General features: G+C 40.3%; 2 protein-coding genes across 2 annotated transcripts; one reads left to right on the forward strand and one right to left on the reverse strand.

Annotated features, from left to right (window-relative positions):
* Positions 1 to 945, forward strand: LOC125150932 (olfactory receptor 1L8-like). The gene has a single exon (XM_047831418.1). It carries the CDS (start codon positions 1 to 3, stop codon positions 943 to 945), a length of 945 nt encoding a protein of 314 aa, XP_047687374.1.
* A 6,737-nt stretch (positions 946 to 7,682) lies between these two features.
* Positions 7,683 to 8,693, reverse strand: LOC125150929 (olfactory receptor 1J2-like). Its single transcript, XM_047831415.1, has one exon. The coding sequence runs from the start codon at positions 8,691 to 8,693 to the stop codon at positions 7,683 to 7,685; it is 1,011 nt and encodes a 336-aa protein (XP_047687371.1).
* Between the last annotated feature and the right edge of the window lie 10,162 nt (positions 8,694 to 18,855).

An 18,855-nucleotide genomic window follows, 5' to 3' on the forward strand; every position in this document is an offset into this window, starting at 1 on the left:
ATGGAAAGAGTCAACCAAACCAGCAGTGTTTCCGAGTTCATCCTCCTGGGACTCTCCTCCCGGCCTGAAGACCAGAAGCCACTCTTTATCCTCTTCCTCACCATGTACCTGGTCACCATAACAGGGAACCTGCTCATCATCCTCGCCATCCACTCTGACCCCCAGCTCCAGACCCCCATGTATTTCTTCCTGAGTTTCCTGTCCTTCACTGACATTTGCTTTACAACAACCATTGTCCCCAGGATGCTAGTGAGCTTCCTGTCAGAGAAGACCATCTCCTATGCTGGGTGTCTGACACAGATGTATTTTATTTATGCTCTGGGCAACACTGACAGCTGCCTCCTGGCGGTCATGGCCCTTGACCGCTATGTGGCCATCTGTGACCCCTTCCACTATGTCACCACCATGAAACACCACCACTGTGTCCTGCTGGTGGCCTTTTCCTGCTCATTTCCTCACCTCCACTCACTCCTACACACACTGCTACTGAATCGTCTCACCTTCTGTGACAACAATGTTATCCATCACTTCCTCTGTGACCTCAGTCCCCTGATGAAATTGTCCTGCTCCTCCACATTTCTCAATGAAATTGTGATAATGTCAGAAGGCTCTGTTGTTTTGGTGACCCCCTTTGTGTGCATCACTTTCTCTTACATACGAATCCTCATCACAGTTCTCAAGATCCCCTCAGCTGCTGGGAAACGCAAAGCCTTCTCCACCTGTGGCTCTCACCTCACTGTGGTAACCCTCTTTTATGGAAGCATCTTCTATGTCTATTTACAGCCCCTGTCGACCTACACTGCCAGGGACCACATAGCAACACTTGTCTACACAGTTCTTACCTCCATGCTGAACCCTTTTATCTATAGCCTGAGAAACAAAGACCTGAAACAGGGCCTGAGGAAGCTGATGGGCAGGAGGAAATCCCAGGCAGCACCCTCTTGACAAACCCACAAGTGGAATCTGCTTCACTTGAATCTAATATCTGCTAGATCTTGGTGAACAACTGAACTGTTGGAGATGAGCTTTTTTAACCCATGTGCGACAAGGCTGTTGTGGATGCTCACATGCATTTATGACAGCCCACCAATTGTCCCCTTCTCTGCTAAAATCATGATACTCTTCCTCACCATTCCTCCATTTCCCCATGGAGACTCATCACCTCATCCTCCAAATACTGCTTGAAACTAATTCTCTTCCCACAAATACTTCCTGAACAAATTGCTCTCCTTTTATTGAGACTTACCCTCCAAAACCCTTCACATGGCAGCCTATTGCTGGAAATGATTACTGAATTTGTAGCTTTTGAATGTCTTTGCAGACATTTCATGTGGAAAAGAATGGAGGCAGAGAAGGAAGGGAAGGAGGAGAATTACATTTTAGCAACTTTTCTCATTGTGAGGATTTATATAATTCCCCATTTTTCTCTGTCAAAAAACATTTTCTTCCTTAAAAATTTTTACTCTTACTCCTCTCTTAAATTTTTTTTCATCTTTATTTATTTTCAAGAGAGAGACAGAGTGTGAGCAGGGGAGGAGCAGAGAGAGAGGGAGACACAGAATCTGAAGCAGCCTCCAGGCACTGAGCTGTCAGCACAGAGCCTGAAATGGGGCTTGAACTCATGAACCATGAGATCATGACGTGAGCCAAAGTCGGACACTCAACCGACTGAACACCCAGGTGCCCCACTTTTACTCCTCTCTTAAATTTATATCCTTATTAAATTGTTGTGCTTTTGTTCTGTTTAGTTTCCTGGGTTGTTTTTTTTTTTTTTACCATACAATTTAAAAAATGGGAATGGCCAGAAAGAACAAGAAGCAAGAGAAATTACCTGAAAGTTATCCATTCCACAGCGGGGAGATCGGGACATTTCTTATTCCCATTTATCTTCGAAGGTATATGTTTAAAAACATGTGATTGAATGCTTCATTCTAGAAATTCCCACTCTGAGGAGTCTAATCTATGGAAATATCGTCATAAATATATATTGGATATTGAGATTTTTTCAGTCATTCCCAGATTATAACAGATAAAAATTCAGAACAACCTAAAATCCTACCAATAAAGAATAGAGAAATTAATTATGGTTAATCACATAGAATGTAAGAATATGCAGCAGGTTGAAAGAATAAAATGGATGTCTATTACTTCTTTGAAAAGCCATTAGGTAGGAAAATCAAGATGTTGCACAAGTAAAAAAGTATGAATTCATTTTTTTTAATTGTACAAATCTGTGTATGTGTATAGTCACTAGAGTAAGAATGAAGGTCAGTGGGGAAGAGAGAGGGAGAGAATTTCCAATTAATACATGGTTGTAACATCTGAATTTCTTTAAATTAATATATATAGCTTATATAAATCTATTAATATATTAGATTACCAAATAAATAAATAATAAAACACCGTAACAAATAGAGAACCCAAAATAAATCCTTATTTATATAATCAATTGATTTTTGCCCAAGTGCAAATGCAATTTAATGCAGAAAGAAGCAGCCATTTGATAAATTAGGCTGGAACAACTAGATATGCCATAGGAAATAATTAGTCTTGACCCCTTACTCACACCATACACAATAGGCTCATAGACCAATAGGCTCATAGACCTAAATGAGAGGGATAAAACTAAAATTTACCAAAGAAAACAGAATACAAACACTCACACACACACACACACACACACATATGTACATATATATAAATGTATGTATGTATTTGTGATCTTCAGATGAGTGAATATTTCTTTTTTTTCTTTTTTTCTCTTATTCAAATCCAAGTTAGTTAACATATAGTGTAATAGATTTCAGGAGTAGAATTCAGTGATTCATCACATATATAACACCCAGTGCTCATCCCAGCAAGTGCCCCCTTTAATGCCCATCCACCATTTAGCCCATCAACCCCACCCAACATTCCCCCAGCAACTCTCAGTGTGTTCTCTGTATTTAAGAGTTTCTTATGTTTTACCTCCCCCTCTATTTTCATCTTATTTTTCCCTCCCTTACCCTATGTTTATTTGTTTTATTTCTTAAATTCCACATGAGTGAAATCATATATTTATTGTTTTTGACTGACTTATTTCATTTAGCATAATGTATTCTAGTTCCATCCACATTGTTGCAAATGACAAGATTTCATTCTTTTTCATTGCTGAATAATATTCCATTATATATACATATTCCATTATATATAGAATATATATTATATTATATATGTATATATATTCCATATATATACATATTATATATGTATATATATTCCATATATACATTATATACACACATATATGTATATATATTCCATATATGCATTATATATACATTATATACACATATATATGTATATATATTCCATATATACATTATATATACATATATAATATAATATACATATAATATTCCATTACACACACACACACACACACACACACACACACATATACACACACACCACATCTTCTTTATCCATTTATCAGGCAATGGACATTTGGGCTCTTTCCATGCTTTGGCTATTATTGCTAGTGCTGCTCTAAACATTGGGGTGCATGTGTCCCCCCTTCAAATCAGCATTTTTGTATCCTTTCAATAAATACCTAGTAGTGCAATTTCTGGGTTGTAGGTTAGCTCTATTTTTAATTTTTTGAGGAACTTCCATACTGTTTTCCAGAGTGGCTACACCAGTTCGCATTTCCACCAGCAGTGCAAAACGGTTCCCCTTTCTCCTCATCCTTGCCAACATCTGTTGTTCCTGAGTTGTTAATTTTAGCCACTCTGACTGGTGTGAGGTGCTATCTCATTGTGGTTTTGATTTGTATTTCCCTGATGATAGTGATGGTGACATCTTTTCATGTGTCTGTTAGCCATCTGGATGTCTTCTTTGGAAAATTGTCTATTCATGTTTTCTGCCCATTTCTTCACTGGATTATTTGTTTTTTGGGGTGTTGAGTTTGGTAAGTTCCTTATAGATTTTGAATATTAGCCCCTTATTCAATGTATCATATGCAGATATCTTCTCCCATTCCATTTGTTGCCTCTTAGTTTTATTGATGGTTTCCTTCTTTGTGCAAAAGCTTTTTATCTTGATGAGGTCCCAATAGTTCATTTTTGCTTTTATTTCCCTTGCCTCCGCAGAGATGTCAAATAAGAAGGTGCTGCAGCCTAAGTCAAAAAGGTTACTATCTGTTTTCTCCTGTAGGATTTTGATAGTTTTCCTTCTCACATTTAGATCTTCCCTCCATTTTGAATTTATTTTTGTGTATAAGATACCTAGGACTAAACTTACCAAAGAGGTAAAGGATCTGTATGCTGAAAACTATAGAATACTTATGAAAGAAATTGAGGAAGACACAAAGAAATGGAAAAACATTCCATGCTCTGGGGAGCCTCGGTGGTTCAGTTGGTTAAGCACCCAACTTCAGCTCAGGTCATGATTTCATGGTCTGTGAGTTTGACCCCTGTGTCGGGCTCTATGTTGACAGCCCAGAGCCTGGAGCCTGCTTCAGATTCAGTGTCTCGCTCTCTCTCTGCCCCTCCCCTGCTCATGCTCTCTCTCTCAAAAATAAAGATTAAAACATTTTTAAAAAAACATTCCATGCTTATGGATTGGGAGAAAAAATATTGTTAAGATGTTGATAATACCCAAAGCAATCTACACATTCAATGCAACCCTTATCAAAATAACACCAGCATTCTTCATAGAGCTAGAACAAACAATCCTAAAATTTGTACGGAACCAGAAAAGACCCTGAATAGCCAAAGTAATGTTGAAAAAGAAAACCAAAGCTGGAGGCATCGCAATCCCAGAATTTAAGCTGTATTACAAAGCTGTAATCATGAAGACAGTATGGTATTGGCACAAAACCAGACACATAGATCAATGGAATAGAATAGAGAACCCAGAATTGGACCCACAAATATATGACCAACTAATCCTCGACAAAGCAGGAAAGAATATCCAATGGAAAAAGACAGTCTCTTCAGCAAATGGTGCTGGGAGAACCAGACACCAACATTCAGAAGAATGAAACTAGACCACCAACCTTCTGCTCTTCTACATGCTCACTCCTCTTCAGGACCAGTCTCCTTTTTGTTCCTGGAACATAGCTGACATTGTCACATTTCAGAGCATTGCAGCTGCTGTACCTGCTCCCTGACATGCTTTTCCTGCAAATATCCCTGTAGCTCCGTTTTCTGATGCCTTCAATTCCTTGCTCAAATAGCACCTTCTTGGTGAGACCAATCTTCATCACACTATTTAAAATAGCAGCCTAGGCCCTGGATTCCTGATTTCTTCACAGTGTTGCATTTTGTGGCACTTAAAACCATGAAGTTTACTTACATATTATGTTTATTTTCATTGTCATCCTCTACTAGAATATAAGCTCTACAAAAGGAATATATTTCTGCCTGATTTGTTCTCTTCTAGAAATTTCCATAAGCCCAGGAAACACGTCCTAAATACCTGTCAAAAAAATCAATTATTTTTATATACACTTATAGTTTTCTTTTCTAGAAATCAGGTCATGCTGTTTGTGGAGCAAAAGATAACCCATTTTTATAACCTAGAATTAAGAAGACATAAGTAAATAAGCTGTCCCCACAAAGAAACTTCCAGTTAAAAAAAAATACATCCTACATTGGTTTAGAGAATTTGGGAATGAGATTTAATGCACTGTGCCTCTCTGCTGACTTTTTGGCACAGGCAAAAACTAACTTAAGGATACTAAAGCCAACATATTTGCAAATGTTTTACTTTTAGACACAATATGTAACTAGCAAATACATTACAAATGCAGTCTCAACTTCTTTGCTTTAAACACTTAGAGCAATACTTACTTTTTATAACTATATACATGATAGACAAAAGGACAAAAACACTAAATTGTTTATTGTTATCTCATTTACATAAATTTATACACACTATGAATTATCATTAAATTTCATATTAGTCATTTTTTATACAAACAATAGCATTTATTTACCATTTTTAGTTTTAATTACAGTATAGTTAACATACAATGTTATCTTAGTTTCAGGTGTTCAATATAGTGATTCAATAATTCTATTCATTATTCAGGGTCATATTAACTATTTTTATGCCTTTTTGTTTATCAAAAATATATTGCAAAAACCTTAATACTAACTCAGCTATAATGGCCCAGATATTGGTTTTGTTCTATAAACAAGTAGCATATCACATTTAAGAAGTCCTCTTTTAAAAACTTTTTATAGTTTATTAATTTTTTTTTAATTTAAAAAAAAATTTTTTTAACGTTTATTTATTTTTGACACAGAGGGAGACAGAGCATGAATGGGGGAGGGGCAGAGAGAGAGGGAGACACAGAATCGGAAGCAGGCTCCAGGCTCTGAGCCATCAGCCCAGAGCCAGACACAGGGCTCGAATTCACCAACGCGAGATCGTGACCTGAGCTGAAGTCGGACGCTTAACCGACTGAGCCACCCAGGTGCCCCAATAGTTTATTAATTTGTTGAGAAAGAGAGTACAGGGAGGGGTAGGGAGCAAGGGAGAGAGAGAGAGAGAGAGAGAGAGAGAGAGAGAGAGAGAATCCCAAGGAGGCTCCACACTGTCAGCAAAGAGCCCAATGTGGGACTCAAACTCACAAACCATGAGATTGTAACCTGAGCTGAAATCAAGAGTCAGACACTTAACTGAGCCACATAGGCGCCCCTCACATTTGAGAATTTTTATCTCTTTAACTTGGCATCAGTAAGTTAAGGGGTCAGAAATATAACTTACACAAAATGCAATATAATTTAGACCACAAATCTTAGTCTAAGATTGTTTCTCTTCAAGAAGAAACAGAACGTGTAACCTTCCTTCAGAAAAAGAAGTTCATGTGTTTTGATATCACAGCAATTCATTTATTTCTCTTCAGATAGATAAGGCCATACCTTAAAATGTTGACTTGACAAGAATGAGAGTTGCTGATAATGCCGTATAGCAAGGCTTATGGGAGAATAATGAGGACAAGAAAAGGTACCTAAGGCTAAGGCAATAGGTTATGGAGATCATAACCTGAAAAATAGGCAGGGAATACAATCCAAGTAGGGATCCAAAAAGGGGGGAGAGACCATTGAAATCAAGGAAAACAAGGAAACAAAGGCAGTCAGTGTATCAGTTAGCTTTTGCTGCATAACAAACCATCCCCAAATTTAGTGGCTTAACAACAACCACTTGTTTGTATGACAATTCCATGCACTTGCAATTTGAGCAGGGAATGTGCTAGCTGGATAGGGCTTCTCATCTGGGTTTGGTTCAACTGATCACAACAAGGGCTCACTCATGCTTCTGCTGTCACCTACCAGATCACCAGGGAGCTGGTGGATTGTTAGCTGGAGCATCTTGGTTCTCCCTCACATGGCCCCCATCTTCACACACCCTAGCTTGGACTATTTCACATGGTGGTGTCAAGGTTCCAAGAGGAGAAGGAACAGAGTCTACATAGGCTTGGAAATCTCACACCACTTTCACTGAATCTATTAGTCAAAGTCAGTCAGAAGTCCTGTCCCGATTCAGTGGGTAAGGAAACAAACCACATTTATAAGAGGGGCAGTGAAGTAATTTGGCCATTTTTGCTATCTACAACAGTCACCTACACAATTTCTCAAGGAGGTGTCTCTAGAAACATCACTAGGACAACTAAGAATATGAGTGAGTAACTGTTACTTAGAAAAAATAATTTTCCTCCTATAAAGTATCCCCAGAGCCAGTTTCATGTCCCTGTTCCTCAGGCTATAGATAAAGGGGTTTAACATGGGTGTCACCACTGTATATATAACTGAAGCAATTGTATCTTTGACTTTGGAATTGTTTGATGAAGGAATGAAGTAAATCATTGCAAGAGTCCCATAGTACAAAAACACCACAAGGAGGTGGGAGCCCCAGGTGGACAAGCCTTTGCAGATCCTCTTGATGGAGGAAACCCCTAGGATGGTGGCCCCAATGCGAATATAAGAGCCGAACATAGCACACAATGGCAGGAAGGCAAACACTCCCCCCTCGGTGAAGATAACTAGCTCATTGAGGGAGGTTTCTGAGCAGATCAACTTCAAAAGGGCAGTGAGATCACAAAATAAATGAGGGATGGTATTGTCAGCACAGAAGGACAGGCGGGACAGAAGGAGAGTATGCAATAGGGCATGGGCACACGAGAAGAACCAGGATCCAGCCACCAGTAAGATACACAGCTCCTCCCTCATGACAGTGGTGTAGTGGAGTGGTTGACAGATGGCCACATACCTGTCATATGCCATCACTGCAAGAAGGAAATTGTCAAGACAGACAAAAAATATGAAAAAATACATCTGGGAAATGCATGCCACATAGGGGATGGATAAGTGCTGAGTCTGCATGTTCATCAGCATCTTTGGGACGGTGACAGATGAGAAAGAGATATCAGAGAAGGCCAAGTGGCTGAGGAAGAAGTACATGGGCGTGTGGAGGCGAGAGTCCAGCCTGATGAGCAGGATGATGAGCAGGTTCCCCAGCACCGTGGTCAGGTACATGCCCAGGAACATGGTGAAGAACATGCCCTGCTGCTCTGGCCTCATGGGGAGCCCCAGGAGTAGGAACTCGGACATGCTGCTCTGGTTCTTAGGCCTCATGTTGTTCTTATCTCTGCTGGGGATGGAAGGAGTACGGAGTGTCAGGGACTGAGATATGGTGGTTATCATCACTGTGTGTACATTACAGCCACGTGCTGTTTCTCCTGGAAACTGTATCAAAATTCAGACACACCACACATTTTGCTGTCTGAATCTTCCATCTGCCCCATTGTGGTCACAGAGCACATCGGATTTCCAACAGCAAACAAGATTTCCTTCAAAGGAGGCCAGCATAAATTTCTTCACTTACTTGACCATGTTCCAGATACTTTGTTGGCACTGAGAATAAAACAGAAAATAAAATATGCAATCCTCTTCCTCCTTAGAGCTCACAATTATTGAGCACAATGTAGAGTACTGATCAGGAGCTAGGGCCCTGTAGCTAAAAATCTTGAATTGGACTCCAACCTCAATAATTTACTCCCTGAATGACCCTGGGGACTTTCTCTTTGTCACCATAATCAGAGATCCTACTCTTCAGCATTCTGCTGTTCCTGCCCTTCATTCATTTGGCAGAATATTCTAGTCCATGTTTGGAATGGTTTCAGGGCTTCAAAATTACCCCAGCCACCTGCTTGATTACCTACTTACACTCATACATATGATGACCCTATATTATCTTATCCAAGCCAGTATGCTTTAAGAGTGAAAAGAGGGGCACCTGGCTGGCTCAGTCGGTTGAACATCCAACTCTTGATTTCGGCTCAGGTCAGGATCCCAGGGTCATGGGATCAAGCCCTACGTCGGGATCTGCACTGAGCATGCAGCCTGCTTAAGATTTCTCTCTCTCTCCCTCTGCCCAGGCACTCTCCCTATCCCTCTAAAAATAATTTTTAGAAAAGATTGAGGAGAGACGTTATATAATAATTATACCAGAACAATAGGTCTACACCAAGATTTTCCTAGGCAAGCCAGAATGTATGGTCACCTACTTACACCACACTTTACAATTTTCAAAGGTCTTTCACATGCACTTAATTACATTAATTAGTAAACATTTATTGAGTGCCTGTAAAGCAGAAATTCCAGCAGTTAATTCTTTCATCTTAGTATAGTGGAAACAGGTGTGAAGTCACATACTCCATGGCATGTAGTGCTTGATAGACTCTGATATAAAGCATAGAGATTCTGATAGTCTTCACACTAAAGGCCAGGCTCCCTTGCTGGGAATTAAATCAGACTTAGAGGCCACATACAGAAGCCCTACGATGGAACCCAGTGAGACAGCATCATTCTAACGATAGGGATCTGATAGAAGAGTCTCTTCAAAGAACACAGATGAGCTCAGCCATTTCTGAGCTCATCTCAGTCAGTGGGACCAGATGGAGGGCAGTGACTTAAGCCTTCTGCTGATCCGTGGCTGCCCAGTGACATTCATTGGATAAAACTTCTCTTTGGAATTCAAGCATTTTGGGGGTGAAATCCAGAAGTTTTGTGTCAAGAAGAATCTTCACCTTCAACGATTGGACCAGGAAGATAGAACCCTGATGCAAGCCAACCCTGTGTGAAAGAAACAGCTGGATACATGCCTCACGAAGAGGAAGGGAAGCTGTCTGCTGGAGTTTGAAAGAGACTGTTTGGATGTTTCCCCTGCCTTTGCACAAAATACTCTGAACAGTCAAGAGGTGACTAGCAAGTTTAAAATCTCATGCCTTTAGGGAATAATCATGATGCTAGCACCCACTTAGTGCATGCTTATCACATGCCACATACTGGGTGGAATATTCCTATCACTTTACAGTTCAGCCTTCTTAGCCTCACAGAGGTTGAGCCCACAGTCCAAAATGAAGTGTCAAAATAAGAATTTGAAATAAAATCTGTGTGACACCAGAGCCTAAGCACTTAACCACTACCATGTTCTCAAGAGTAGAAATATGGTTGGGGCACCTGGAGGCTCAGTCGGTTGGGCAGCCGACTTTGGCTCAGGCCATGGTCTCACATCTTGTGTCATGATCTTGCGGTTTGTGGGTTTGAGCCCTGAGTTGGGCTCTGTGCTGACAGCTCAGAGCCTGGAGCCTGCTTCAGATTCTGTGTCTCCCTCTCTGCCCCTCCACCACTCATGCTCTCTCTCTCAAAAAAAAAATAGGTAAACATTGAAACAAAATTTTTCAAAGAGTAGAAATATGGCGTTTTGGAAGGCCAATGAAGAAAAGTGCCCTCAGTGCACTGTGGGGTCTTCAAATCACATGGACAAATGGCTTACAACCTGGCTTGAGAATGACTCTTCTTGGAGCTGGTTTTCTCTGTCTGAAATAAAAGGAGATAAGGCATAAGAGGAGAATGTAGCTATCAGACTGTTTATCCAACACACACCCATACACACACACATCCATACACAAACACACCCATGCACATACACACACCCATGGACATACACACAAAACTATGCACGCACACACATGTTGCCTTATCATGGTTTTAGTTCTCTCCCTTCTATACCCATTCTTGTTTAAAACAGAGTGTGAGTGTTTTATACGTAAAAACACACATGTAGTCACACACACATGCACACCATCACAGACCTCAGATCTATGCATTCTCTTCATGACATAAACTCATTCTAGGTAAAACACAATCAGGGTTTGTGTTACTTTTACATGAATTTACACACAACGGATAAATAAAACACTGTTGCACACAACCCAATACATAAACATCACAGTCATCCAAACAAAGCACAACCCACACAAAAAAGCACTTACTATCTACAGATAGGTACATGTGCAGCAATGCAAATACACCACATACAAACATAAGCATAAACAGCACACGAATACACACACACACACACACACACACACACTACCAAGAAGAGTTTTCCTTCCATAATCTATTGAAACCCTGTCTACATGAACAGAGTTGGTACATGAGTCAGTTAACCACTAAGTGCACCGGGTTACACAAACAACACACAAAAATACACATCCAGTGCCAGGTGGTAATTCTCCATCTTCCTCTGACCTGCAACATTCCTTGGTGAGCTCAGACACTTTTGGTCGAGGTTGTTCCTTGGGCCTTCACTTTTTGTTCAGGACACCTGGTATCCAAGGAACAATTTCTCACGACCTAGAGACCTTGTGAAGGTGTCATCCCTGTTTTCCAGCAGCAGAAAAATGGGCAAGAAGATCCTCATTCACCAACAAGATTAATACCCCGGGGGAACAGCCCAAGCTTCTGATGAGAGCAGAAGCCTATATAGGCTAATTGCCCAATTTCTGGCCTTTCCCTTGGGAGGTAACCTGTGAAGGAACTAGAGGAGCTGAGTCACAAGTCCCAGGAGAAGGTGTCCTTGATGTTGATGTCATGAAGAGCAGAAGTGACCATGGCCACCTTGGCTTCTGAATAGCTATGGGGGCAGCCTTTCCATACCTTACAGAATGGCCAAAACAGGATAAGACCTGGCCCTTGCAGACTCCCAAATTTAAGACCTGGCTTCCCTCAGAGCAAGCATTCCACTGCCACCTGAGAGCTTGCAGGTCTCCTCACTCCCCTGAGATACTCTGCAGGGCAGGAGCTGAGGCTTGATCAGGAAAGAGTCAAATGGTGAGATTGATCCCAGGGCATTAGACACAGACTGACCTGAGATCAGTACAAGCTCTGCCACTGGGTCATCTAAGCAAGGGACTTATGTTCTGCTCCCTCAGACCTATGGCAGGTGGTAACAGTTCCTTGACTGCAAGGTTATTGTCAGCATTAAATGAGATACTGGTGCTAAAGCACTAAACCCAGCCAGTTTCCTAAAGACAAGCTGGCCTAAGGGACAAACATCCTAATGAATTTGCCAAATGAAGCATTCACTTTAATAACTGTTCAAGTTTGTGACATACCAACCCAAGTCTTCATTTAATTTTAAGTTATGCTAGTAGCCGACTGTGGATGGGAAACAGGAACACAAGACTTTATTTTCCATTTTATGCTTTTGATAATGGGTCTTCTTTCTTCTGAAAGTCAGAATAATGGTAATATATGCCATCACAGAAATGTATATATGACAGAGAGAGGAAGAGAGATAGAGATTTTAAGAATTGGCCTATGCCATTGTGGGAGCTGACAAGTCCAAAATCCACAGGGCAGACAGATCTGCAGGCTGGAAATTCAGGCTGTCTTGAAGCAGAGTCTCTTCTCCAAGAAATCTCATTTTTTGATTGGACTATTAAGGCCTTCAGCTGATTAAATAAGAGTAATCTCCTTTACTTAACATTATTCTACTTTACTTACATATATTTACTTTATAAAATATTTTACTTCATTTACTTAAGTTATATTCCTTTACTTAAAGTCAACTGATTGTAGATGTTAATCACATCAACACAATACCTCCATGGCAACACCTGAATTACTATCTGGTTAAGTAACTGGGTACCATAGCCCAGCCAACTTCACAAAGAAAATTAACCATCACAAGTGGTGAGGTCAGAGTGCCAGTCAAGGAATCCTCACCTGGGAAAAATATGGAGATAGGGTTGCTATGAGAAAATAGATCAGCAACCAGTAAAGGGTACTGTTCCATCTCTATGAACAAAGAAAATCAAGGATGAATGAGGAGACTGAGTGTACTCAATAAAACATTCTAGTCCCTTGCTCGATTTTTAGACCTGAGCCACTTTTCAGACCCAGAATCCACTGACGGATGGAGAGACCACGTCCCAAGAAGGAAAAGCCATGCAACACCACAGAGAGTGCGCTCATGATGATTCTCCCTGTCCTTCCCCAGAGGTACCTATGGCCATTTACTTGGGCAAATTTATATGGGGGAAAATTCATCATGGTGTCATTGTTAGAGAGGATGCAAATGGGGACAAGGTATTAAATGGAGTGCTGGCCAAATCGGTTATACAGTGGGTCCAGTTAATTTGCAGACTCACTGTGTGACTTCAGTAGTCTCCTTAAATATAATTACAAAGAATGCTTGGCAGTTGGCACATCCCCAACATTGAATCCCTGACCTTTGGGGATCCTCTGAAATTGCCCACCACCAAGTCAGGGCAATAAATCAAAAATAATAATCCGAGGGGAATGGCAGAGAAAGCATGCCAGAGAGGATAGCCATCATTTCTCTCCTTCATTCACCATTTGAGTCCCTACAAAAGACAGACCCTGGAAGGTGATAGTGGACTATTGCAAACTCAACCGAGGAGTAGCCTCAATCTCAGCCATCTTCCCAGATGTGGTATATTTGCTACTGAGGACTAGTATGTGGTCTTAGCTACATGGTTTGCAGCCACTGATCTGGTGGATGCATTCTTTTCCACCTCTAATACACAAAAGGATCAGAAACAGCTTGCGTGTACTTTGAATGGAAATGGTATATGGTTTTCCCCAGGGTTCTGCTAACTCTCTTGAATTCTGTCATAATATCGTTGTAAAACATGCAGACAATCTAGATATCCTACAGAACATCACACTGGTCCACTGTATCAGTGACACCATGGTAAATGGATCAGATAACCAAGAAGTTACTAGCCAATTGGAGCCTTAGAAAGACATGTACAGTCTTGAGGGTGAAAGATAATCACTGCAAAAATGCAGGGGACCCATTATACCAGTATCATTTATAGAATCCCAGTGATCTAGGAGAGGGATCAGAAAGCTATGGCTGCACAGAATATCCCCTATAACCAGCTGACAGGAAGAAAACTCCTGAGCATGGTTCATAAATAGATCAGCTCACTGTGTAATTGCAGGTCAAAAATGAATGATGACTCCACTATAATTCATCAAGGTTTGCCTCGTAAGGTAGCCCTCAGCTTTAAGCTCTTTTTGGGGATAGCCTTGACTGAAAGAAACCGCTTCACATAAACATTCTTCCATCCTAGGGCAGCCTACACCCAGTGATCAACATGAGGATATAAAGAGCCATCCCCCTCAATGTCCTAGCTCCAGAGCTCCCAGGATGGTCAGCTGAGACCTTCATGAGGACTGTATCACAACCCAACTTCTCCCTCTGCCCAACTCTGCTTTCTTCCTCTCCCATCCACAGATGTGGATCCCTACAGCCCTCTCTAATAAATGCCCCACAGGCTAATCTCCATCTGAAAGTCAGGTTCCTGCAGAACCCAAACTGTAACACTCCCTACTCAACCAAACACACACACACACACACACACACACACACACACACTCATCCTCCCCGTTGATTACTCTATACTTGAGGACACTAAAGCATGCCCTGGAGATGTTATGGTAAGTTTGAAAGGCTTGGAAATAACCTCTATCTTCAGAAGGTGACCTCAGGAGTTTGTTGTTCCCCTAAGGGCAGCTCTGCTCAATTCGGTTGCCATTGTGATTTCTGTATTGAGAGAGAGGTCACAGTGCAAACTCTCTTGAGGGGTCCAGTTGGAATGAACACACTGTAGCTTCCTCAGCCCAGCAAGGACCCAAAGGAGTCCAGGAGAGCAGAGGCAAACTCATGAGAAGCCAACAGAGTTTCCCCGACGAGGAGAGTTCCTGCTACAGTGAATCTGGGCATCTCTGCCTTCTGCAGAACAGAGAACAACTGAAGGATGCTGACATACAGAGGGTGAGGAATAGGGATGTGAGGCAATATCAGAAAACTTTTTCCCTCTGGAATCTAGAGCAATCTTCCTATCTGCTTTTTCCTCCTTCCTCCCAACCCCTCTTGCTATCTCTGGCTAGAAGGTCAAAGATCAGCTTTGATGGATAGATAAACTTAACCAATTTGGAAAAGGGGTTCAGGAGGGAGAAAAGATTTTTTAAAACTGGAAAGGGTGAAAAGATATCTGGATATGGACAGTGAACACCAGCATGCTGGCTGCCCACCTGACCATCCACCTGACCTAGGTACTTATTTGAGCCTCCTTTTAGCTCCTTTAGCTCCAAAAATCACATGGACACAGTATATGAGAGTTCAGCCTAACATTTAAGTCTGGCTTTGTATTTTATGATCACCCTATTTGATCCCTATGCCAGTATGTCATTATACCATGATTTGGGAGGAGGGTATTTATTTATTTATTTTGAGAGGGAGAGGGAGAGAAGGAGAGAGAGAGAGAGAGAGAGAGAGAGAATGAGCAGAGGTGAGGCAGAAAGAGAAGGAGAGAGAGAGAATCCCAAACAGGCTCCATGCTCAGCACAGAGCTCAAAGTGGGGCTCGATCCCAAGTCAGTGAGATTATGACTGAGCTATGATCAAGAGCTGGACACTCAACCATCTGAGCCACCCAGGTGCCGTATACCATGGTTTTTAAGGAATCAGATTCCCAGTAAGTACATATGGGGAGTTTAGTGGAAAAGCTACATACATACACAAAAGTCCCCCTCCCTAACACATCCCACGCTTTAAGAATGATTCCCTCAGATTCTCACTTCCAAAGCTTCTTTCTAGTTTGCCACGTACTCAGCCCAGATGAGACACAGTGGTACCCAACCTTACTTGATCCCTTTAAATCTTCATCTCACTCTCTCCAGGTATCCCCTTCATAAATAACTTATTTTTGCTGATGTATATTTTACAAACTGCACTTATATGTTCTATTTGCTCTTTAGAATATCTAAAATCACTCAATGCACAAGTAATAGAGGTCAAGTACACCCCCCACCTGTGCTTCCAAGTCCATTGCACTTTCTACTACACCCTTGACTTAATATACACACAGTGCCCCAGCCATCCAAGACCAAATTCCCCATTTTTGTTGCCAATCACACATATGAGAATTTTCAAATTCTGCAACCTGTTTAACACAGAAAAAAAAGATATCCCACCATAACAGCAAAGGTCTGTTTTTAACATGGGGTGAGAAACATTTAAGGAAACAAAATGTGTGGGATGTGTATGTGTTAAAATAGAAAATGATGAAATTGGAAAAAAAATTGATCCTGTGCATGATTGTTTCAGACATATTTTATAGCTTTATAAAAATATGAGAAGATGAAAAGTGGTTAATACTTAAATCTTGAGATTCAGAGTTAATCCTGAATTTGAAACCTATTTTTGGACATTTACTTGATGTATGAGTTTAGCAAATTATTTGATCTCTGAATCTGTTTCCTCATTAGAAAAAGGAAATAGGAATAATAATACCTTATGCCAGGGCACCTGGGTGGCTCAGTTGGTTGAGTGTCCAACTCTTAATTTTGGCTCAGGTCATGATCCCTGCATCGTGGGATCGAGCCCTGCATCAGGCTCTGCGTTAAACATGGAGCCTGCTTGAGATTCTCTCCCCTTCTCCTTCTGCCTCTCCCCTACTTGCATGCTCTATCTTTCTCACTCAGTCAAATAAAAAAAAAATAGCTTATGCCTCACAAGTTTGCAGTGAGGATTAAACAAAATTCTACCTGTATGAGATAAGTATTTAATTACTGATTCACTCTCAGATTATTCAAAATATGGACAAATACACCATTTAAGAAAGCTTTGTAAATTCATATTAAGGTTAATCTGGCCATAAAAGCATTAACGTGTGGGGACTGGTGTTGTTTTAGTATTCAGATTCATTACTTCTGAGAAAATGTACAAATACCTGTTAGAGAAAAAGTCATTGGCGCCAACAGTGATGGGGAAAAGACAATGGTATCAAATATTTACTCTGTCCCTGGAATCATTCTAAATGCTTTAAGCACATGTTTTAAATGAAAACATCATAAAAATATTATGGGGAAAAATATTAGTATAGCTATTTACAGATAAGAAAACTGAAATGTAAAGATACTTAATTATTTGCCTGATACTAACCAGCTGCAAAGTGGGCATTTAATTCTTGTATGAACAAATGAATAAACAAATGGTGATTCTTTGAACTGCTATTTAAAAAATGCCTATCCAATGTTTCCATTCTCAATGTCTTGATGAATAATTCAAAACACTTTATAGGTAGGGGCACCTGTGTGGCTCAGTCGGTGAAGTGTCCAACTTCACCTCAGGTCATGATCTCACGGTCCATGAGTTCAAGCCCCACATCAGGCTCTGTGCTGACAGTTCAGAACCTGAAGACTCCTTCAGGTTCTGTGCCTCCTTCTCTCTCTATCCCTCCCCTGCTATCAATCTGTCTCTCTCTGTCTGTAAAAAACAAACATTAAAAAATGTTTTAAATAAATGAATAAATAAATAAAACACTTTGTAGGCATGAGGATATCTGAGTTTATGTTGTTCATGGTAACAAAGATTTAGAGGACATTTAGGGAAACATAGTAAGTGTGCTGCATGTGGACAAAGGAAAGAGTCAGAAGTAAAGGGCCAGAACATTGGTAGATCTCCAAAATTATACATAGATAGAAAAAGAAAGAATGAGATATATGCCACAGTATTATTGAAGTAATTGTTGAAGTAAGTGGAAGGAAAAATACCTAGACAAAGCAATAATAGATATTTTTTAAGGATATCGATATAACTAAATAAATGGATGCTGGCATAGAAGGACATATGCTTGCTTAATGGTTGGATGTCCAGGATATGGGAACATGATCAGATTTAGAAAACTAGAGGAAAAATAGGTAAAAAGTAAATTTAAAAATAAGGATTTGTATGGACTGATAGTGATAGGTTGACATTCAAAAGGAACATGAGCTTCTAAATAAGTACCGCTAAAGATAAATGAAGCACAACAACAAAACTTTGCTGGCCTAGGTTCATTATTCCTCTGATTTCCCTGTTGAATATTTCATCAACCCCCTTTTTTTGGCAAGTAGTTTCAAAGGTAAAGCTCAGAATGACATAACTGAGAATTTGTTTTGATACAGAGAAAAATAAAACCATCTAATCTAAAATAATCCCACTCTACTTTTGTCAGTCTCTATCCCCTTATGTGGTTTATTTTTCTTCATAGTTGTAGAATTATCTGATGATATTGATAGATGATAGATGATGATGATGATGATGAAGAAGATAGATAGATAGATAGATAGATTCTTTATTAAAATGGAAGAACTAAAAGCCAGGCTGTCTCTGCCTTTTTCACAGTGGTGTCCCTACTCCCAGAAGAGCACTTTACACAAAGTAGGTGCTCAATAGGCAAATATGTTTAAGATTTAATATTAAGCTGAATTAGGAAAGTTAAACTCTGTTCCCGAAAGAAAATTCTTGTTCCCAAAGTCCATGCTATCAATACCAGAAGTGTGTCAAATCTGAAAGCTGAGAGGGGAGGGCAGCATCAGGGACCACAAAGTTGACAAGTTGCCAACATGGTAGCTAATCATGACCTTATGGGTGAAAAGTAAGCATAGGAAGAAACATACTTACTGGTTTGTTATGAAAGCAATTTGTGTGAAATGGTAAG

This window comes from Prionailurus viverrinus, chromosome D4 (assembly GCF_022837055.1).
Source record: "Prionailurus viverrinus isolate Anna chromosome D4, UM_Priviv_1.0, whole genome shotgun sequence".
In the NCBI taxonomy this organism is placed as follows: Eukaryota; Metazoa; Chordata; class Mammalia; order Carnivora; family Felidae; genus Prionailurus; species Prionailurus viverrinus.

Excerpts from the sequence above, each read along its gene's own strand:
- LOC125150932 (XM_047831418.1), top strand. The coding sequence starts at position 1 with ATGGAAAGAGTCAACCAAACCAGCAGTGTTTCCGAGTTCATCCTCCTG.
- LOC125150929 (XM_047831415.1), bottom strand. The coding sequence starts at position 8,693 with ATGATAACCACCATATCTCAGTCCCTGACACTCCGTACTCCTTCCATC.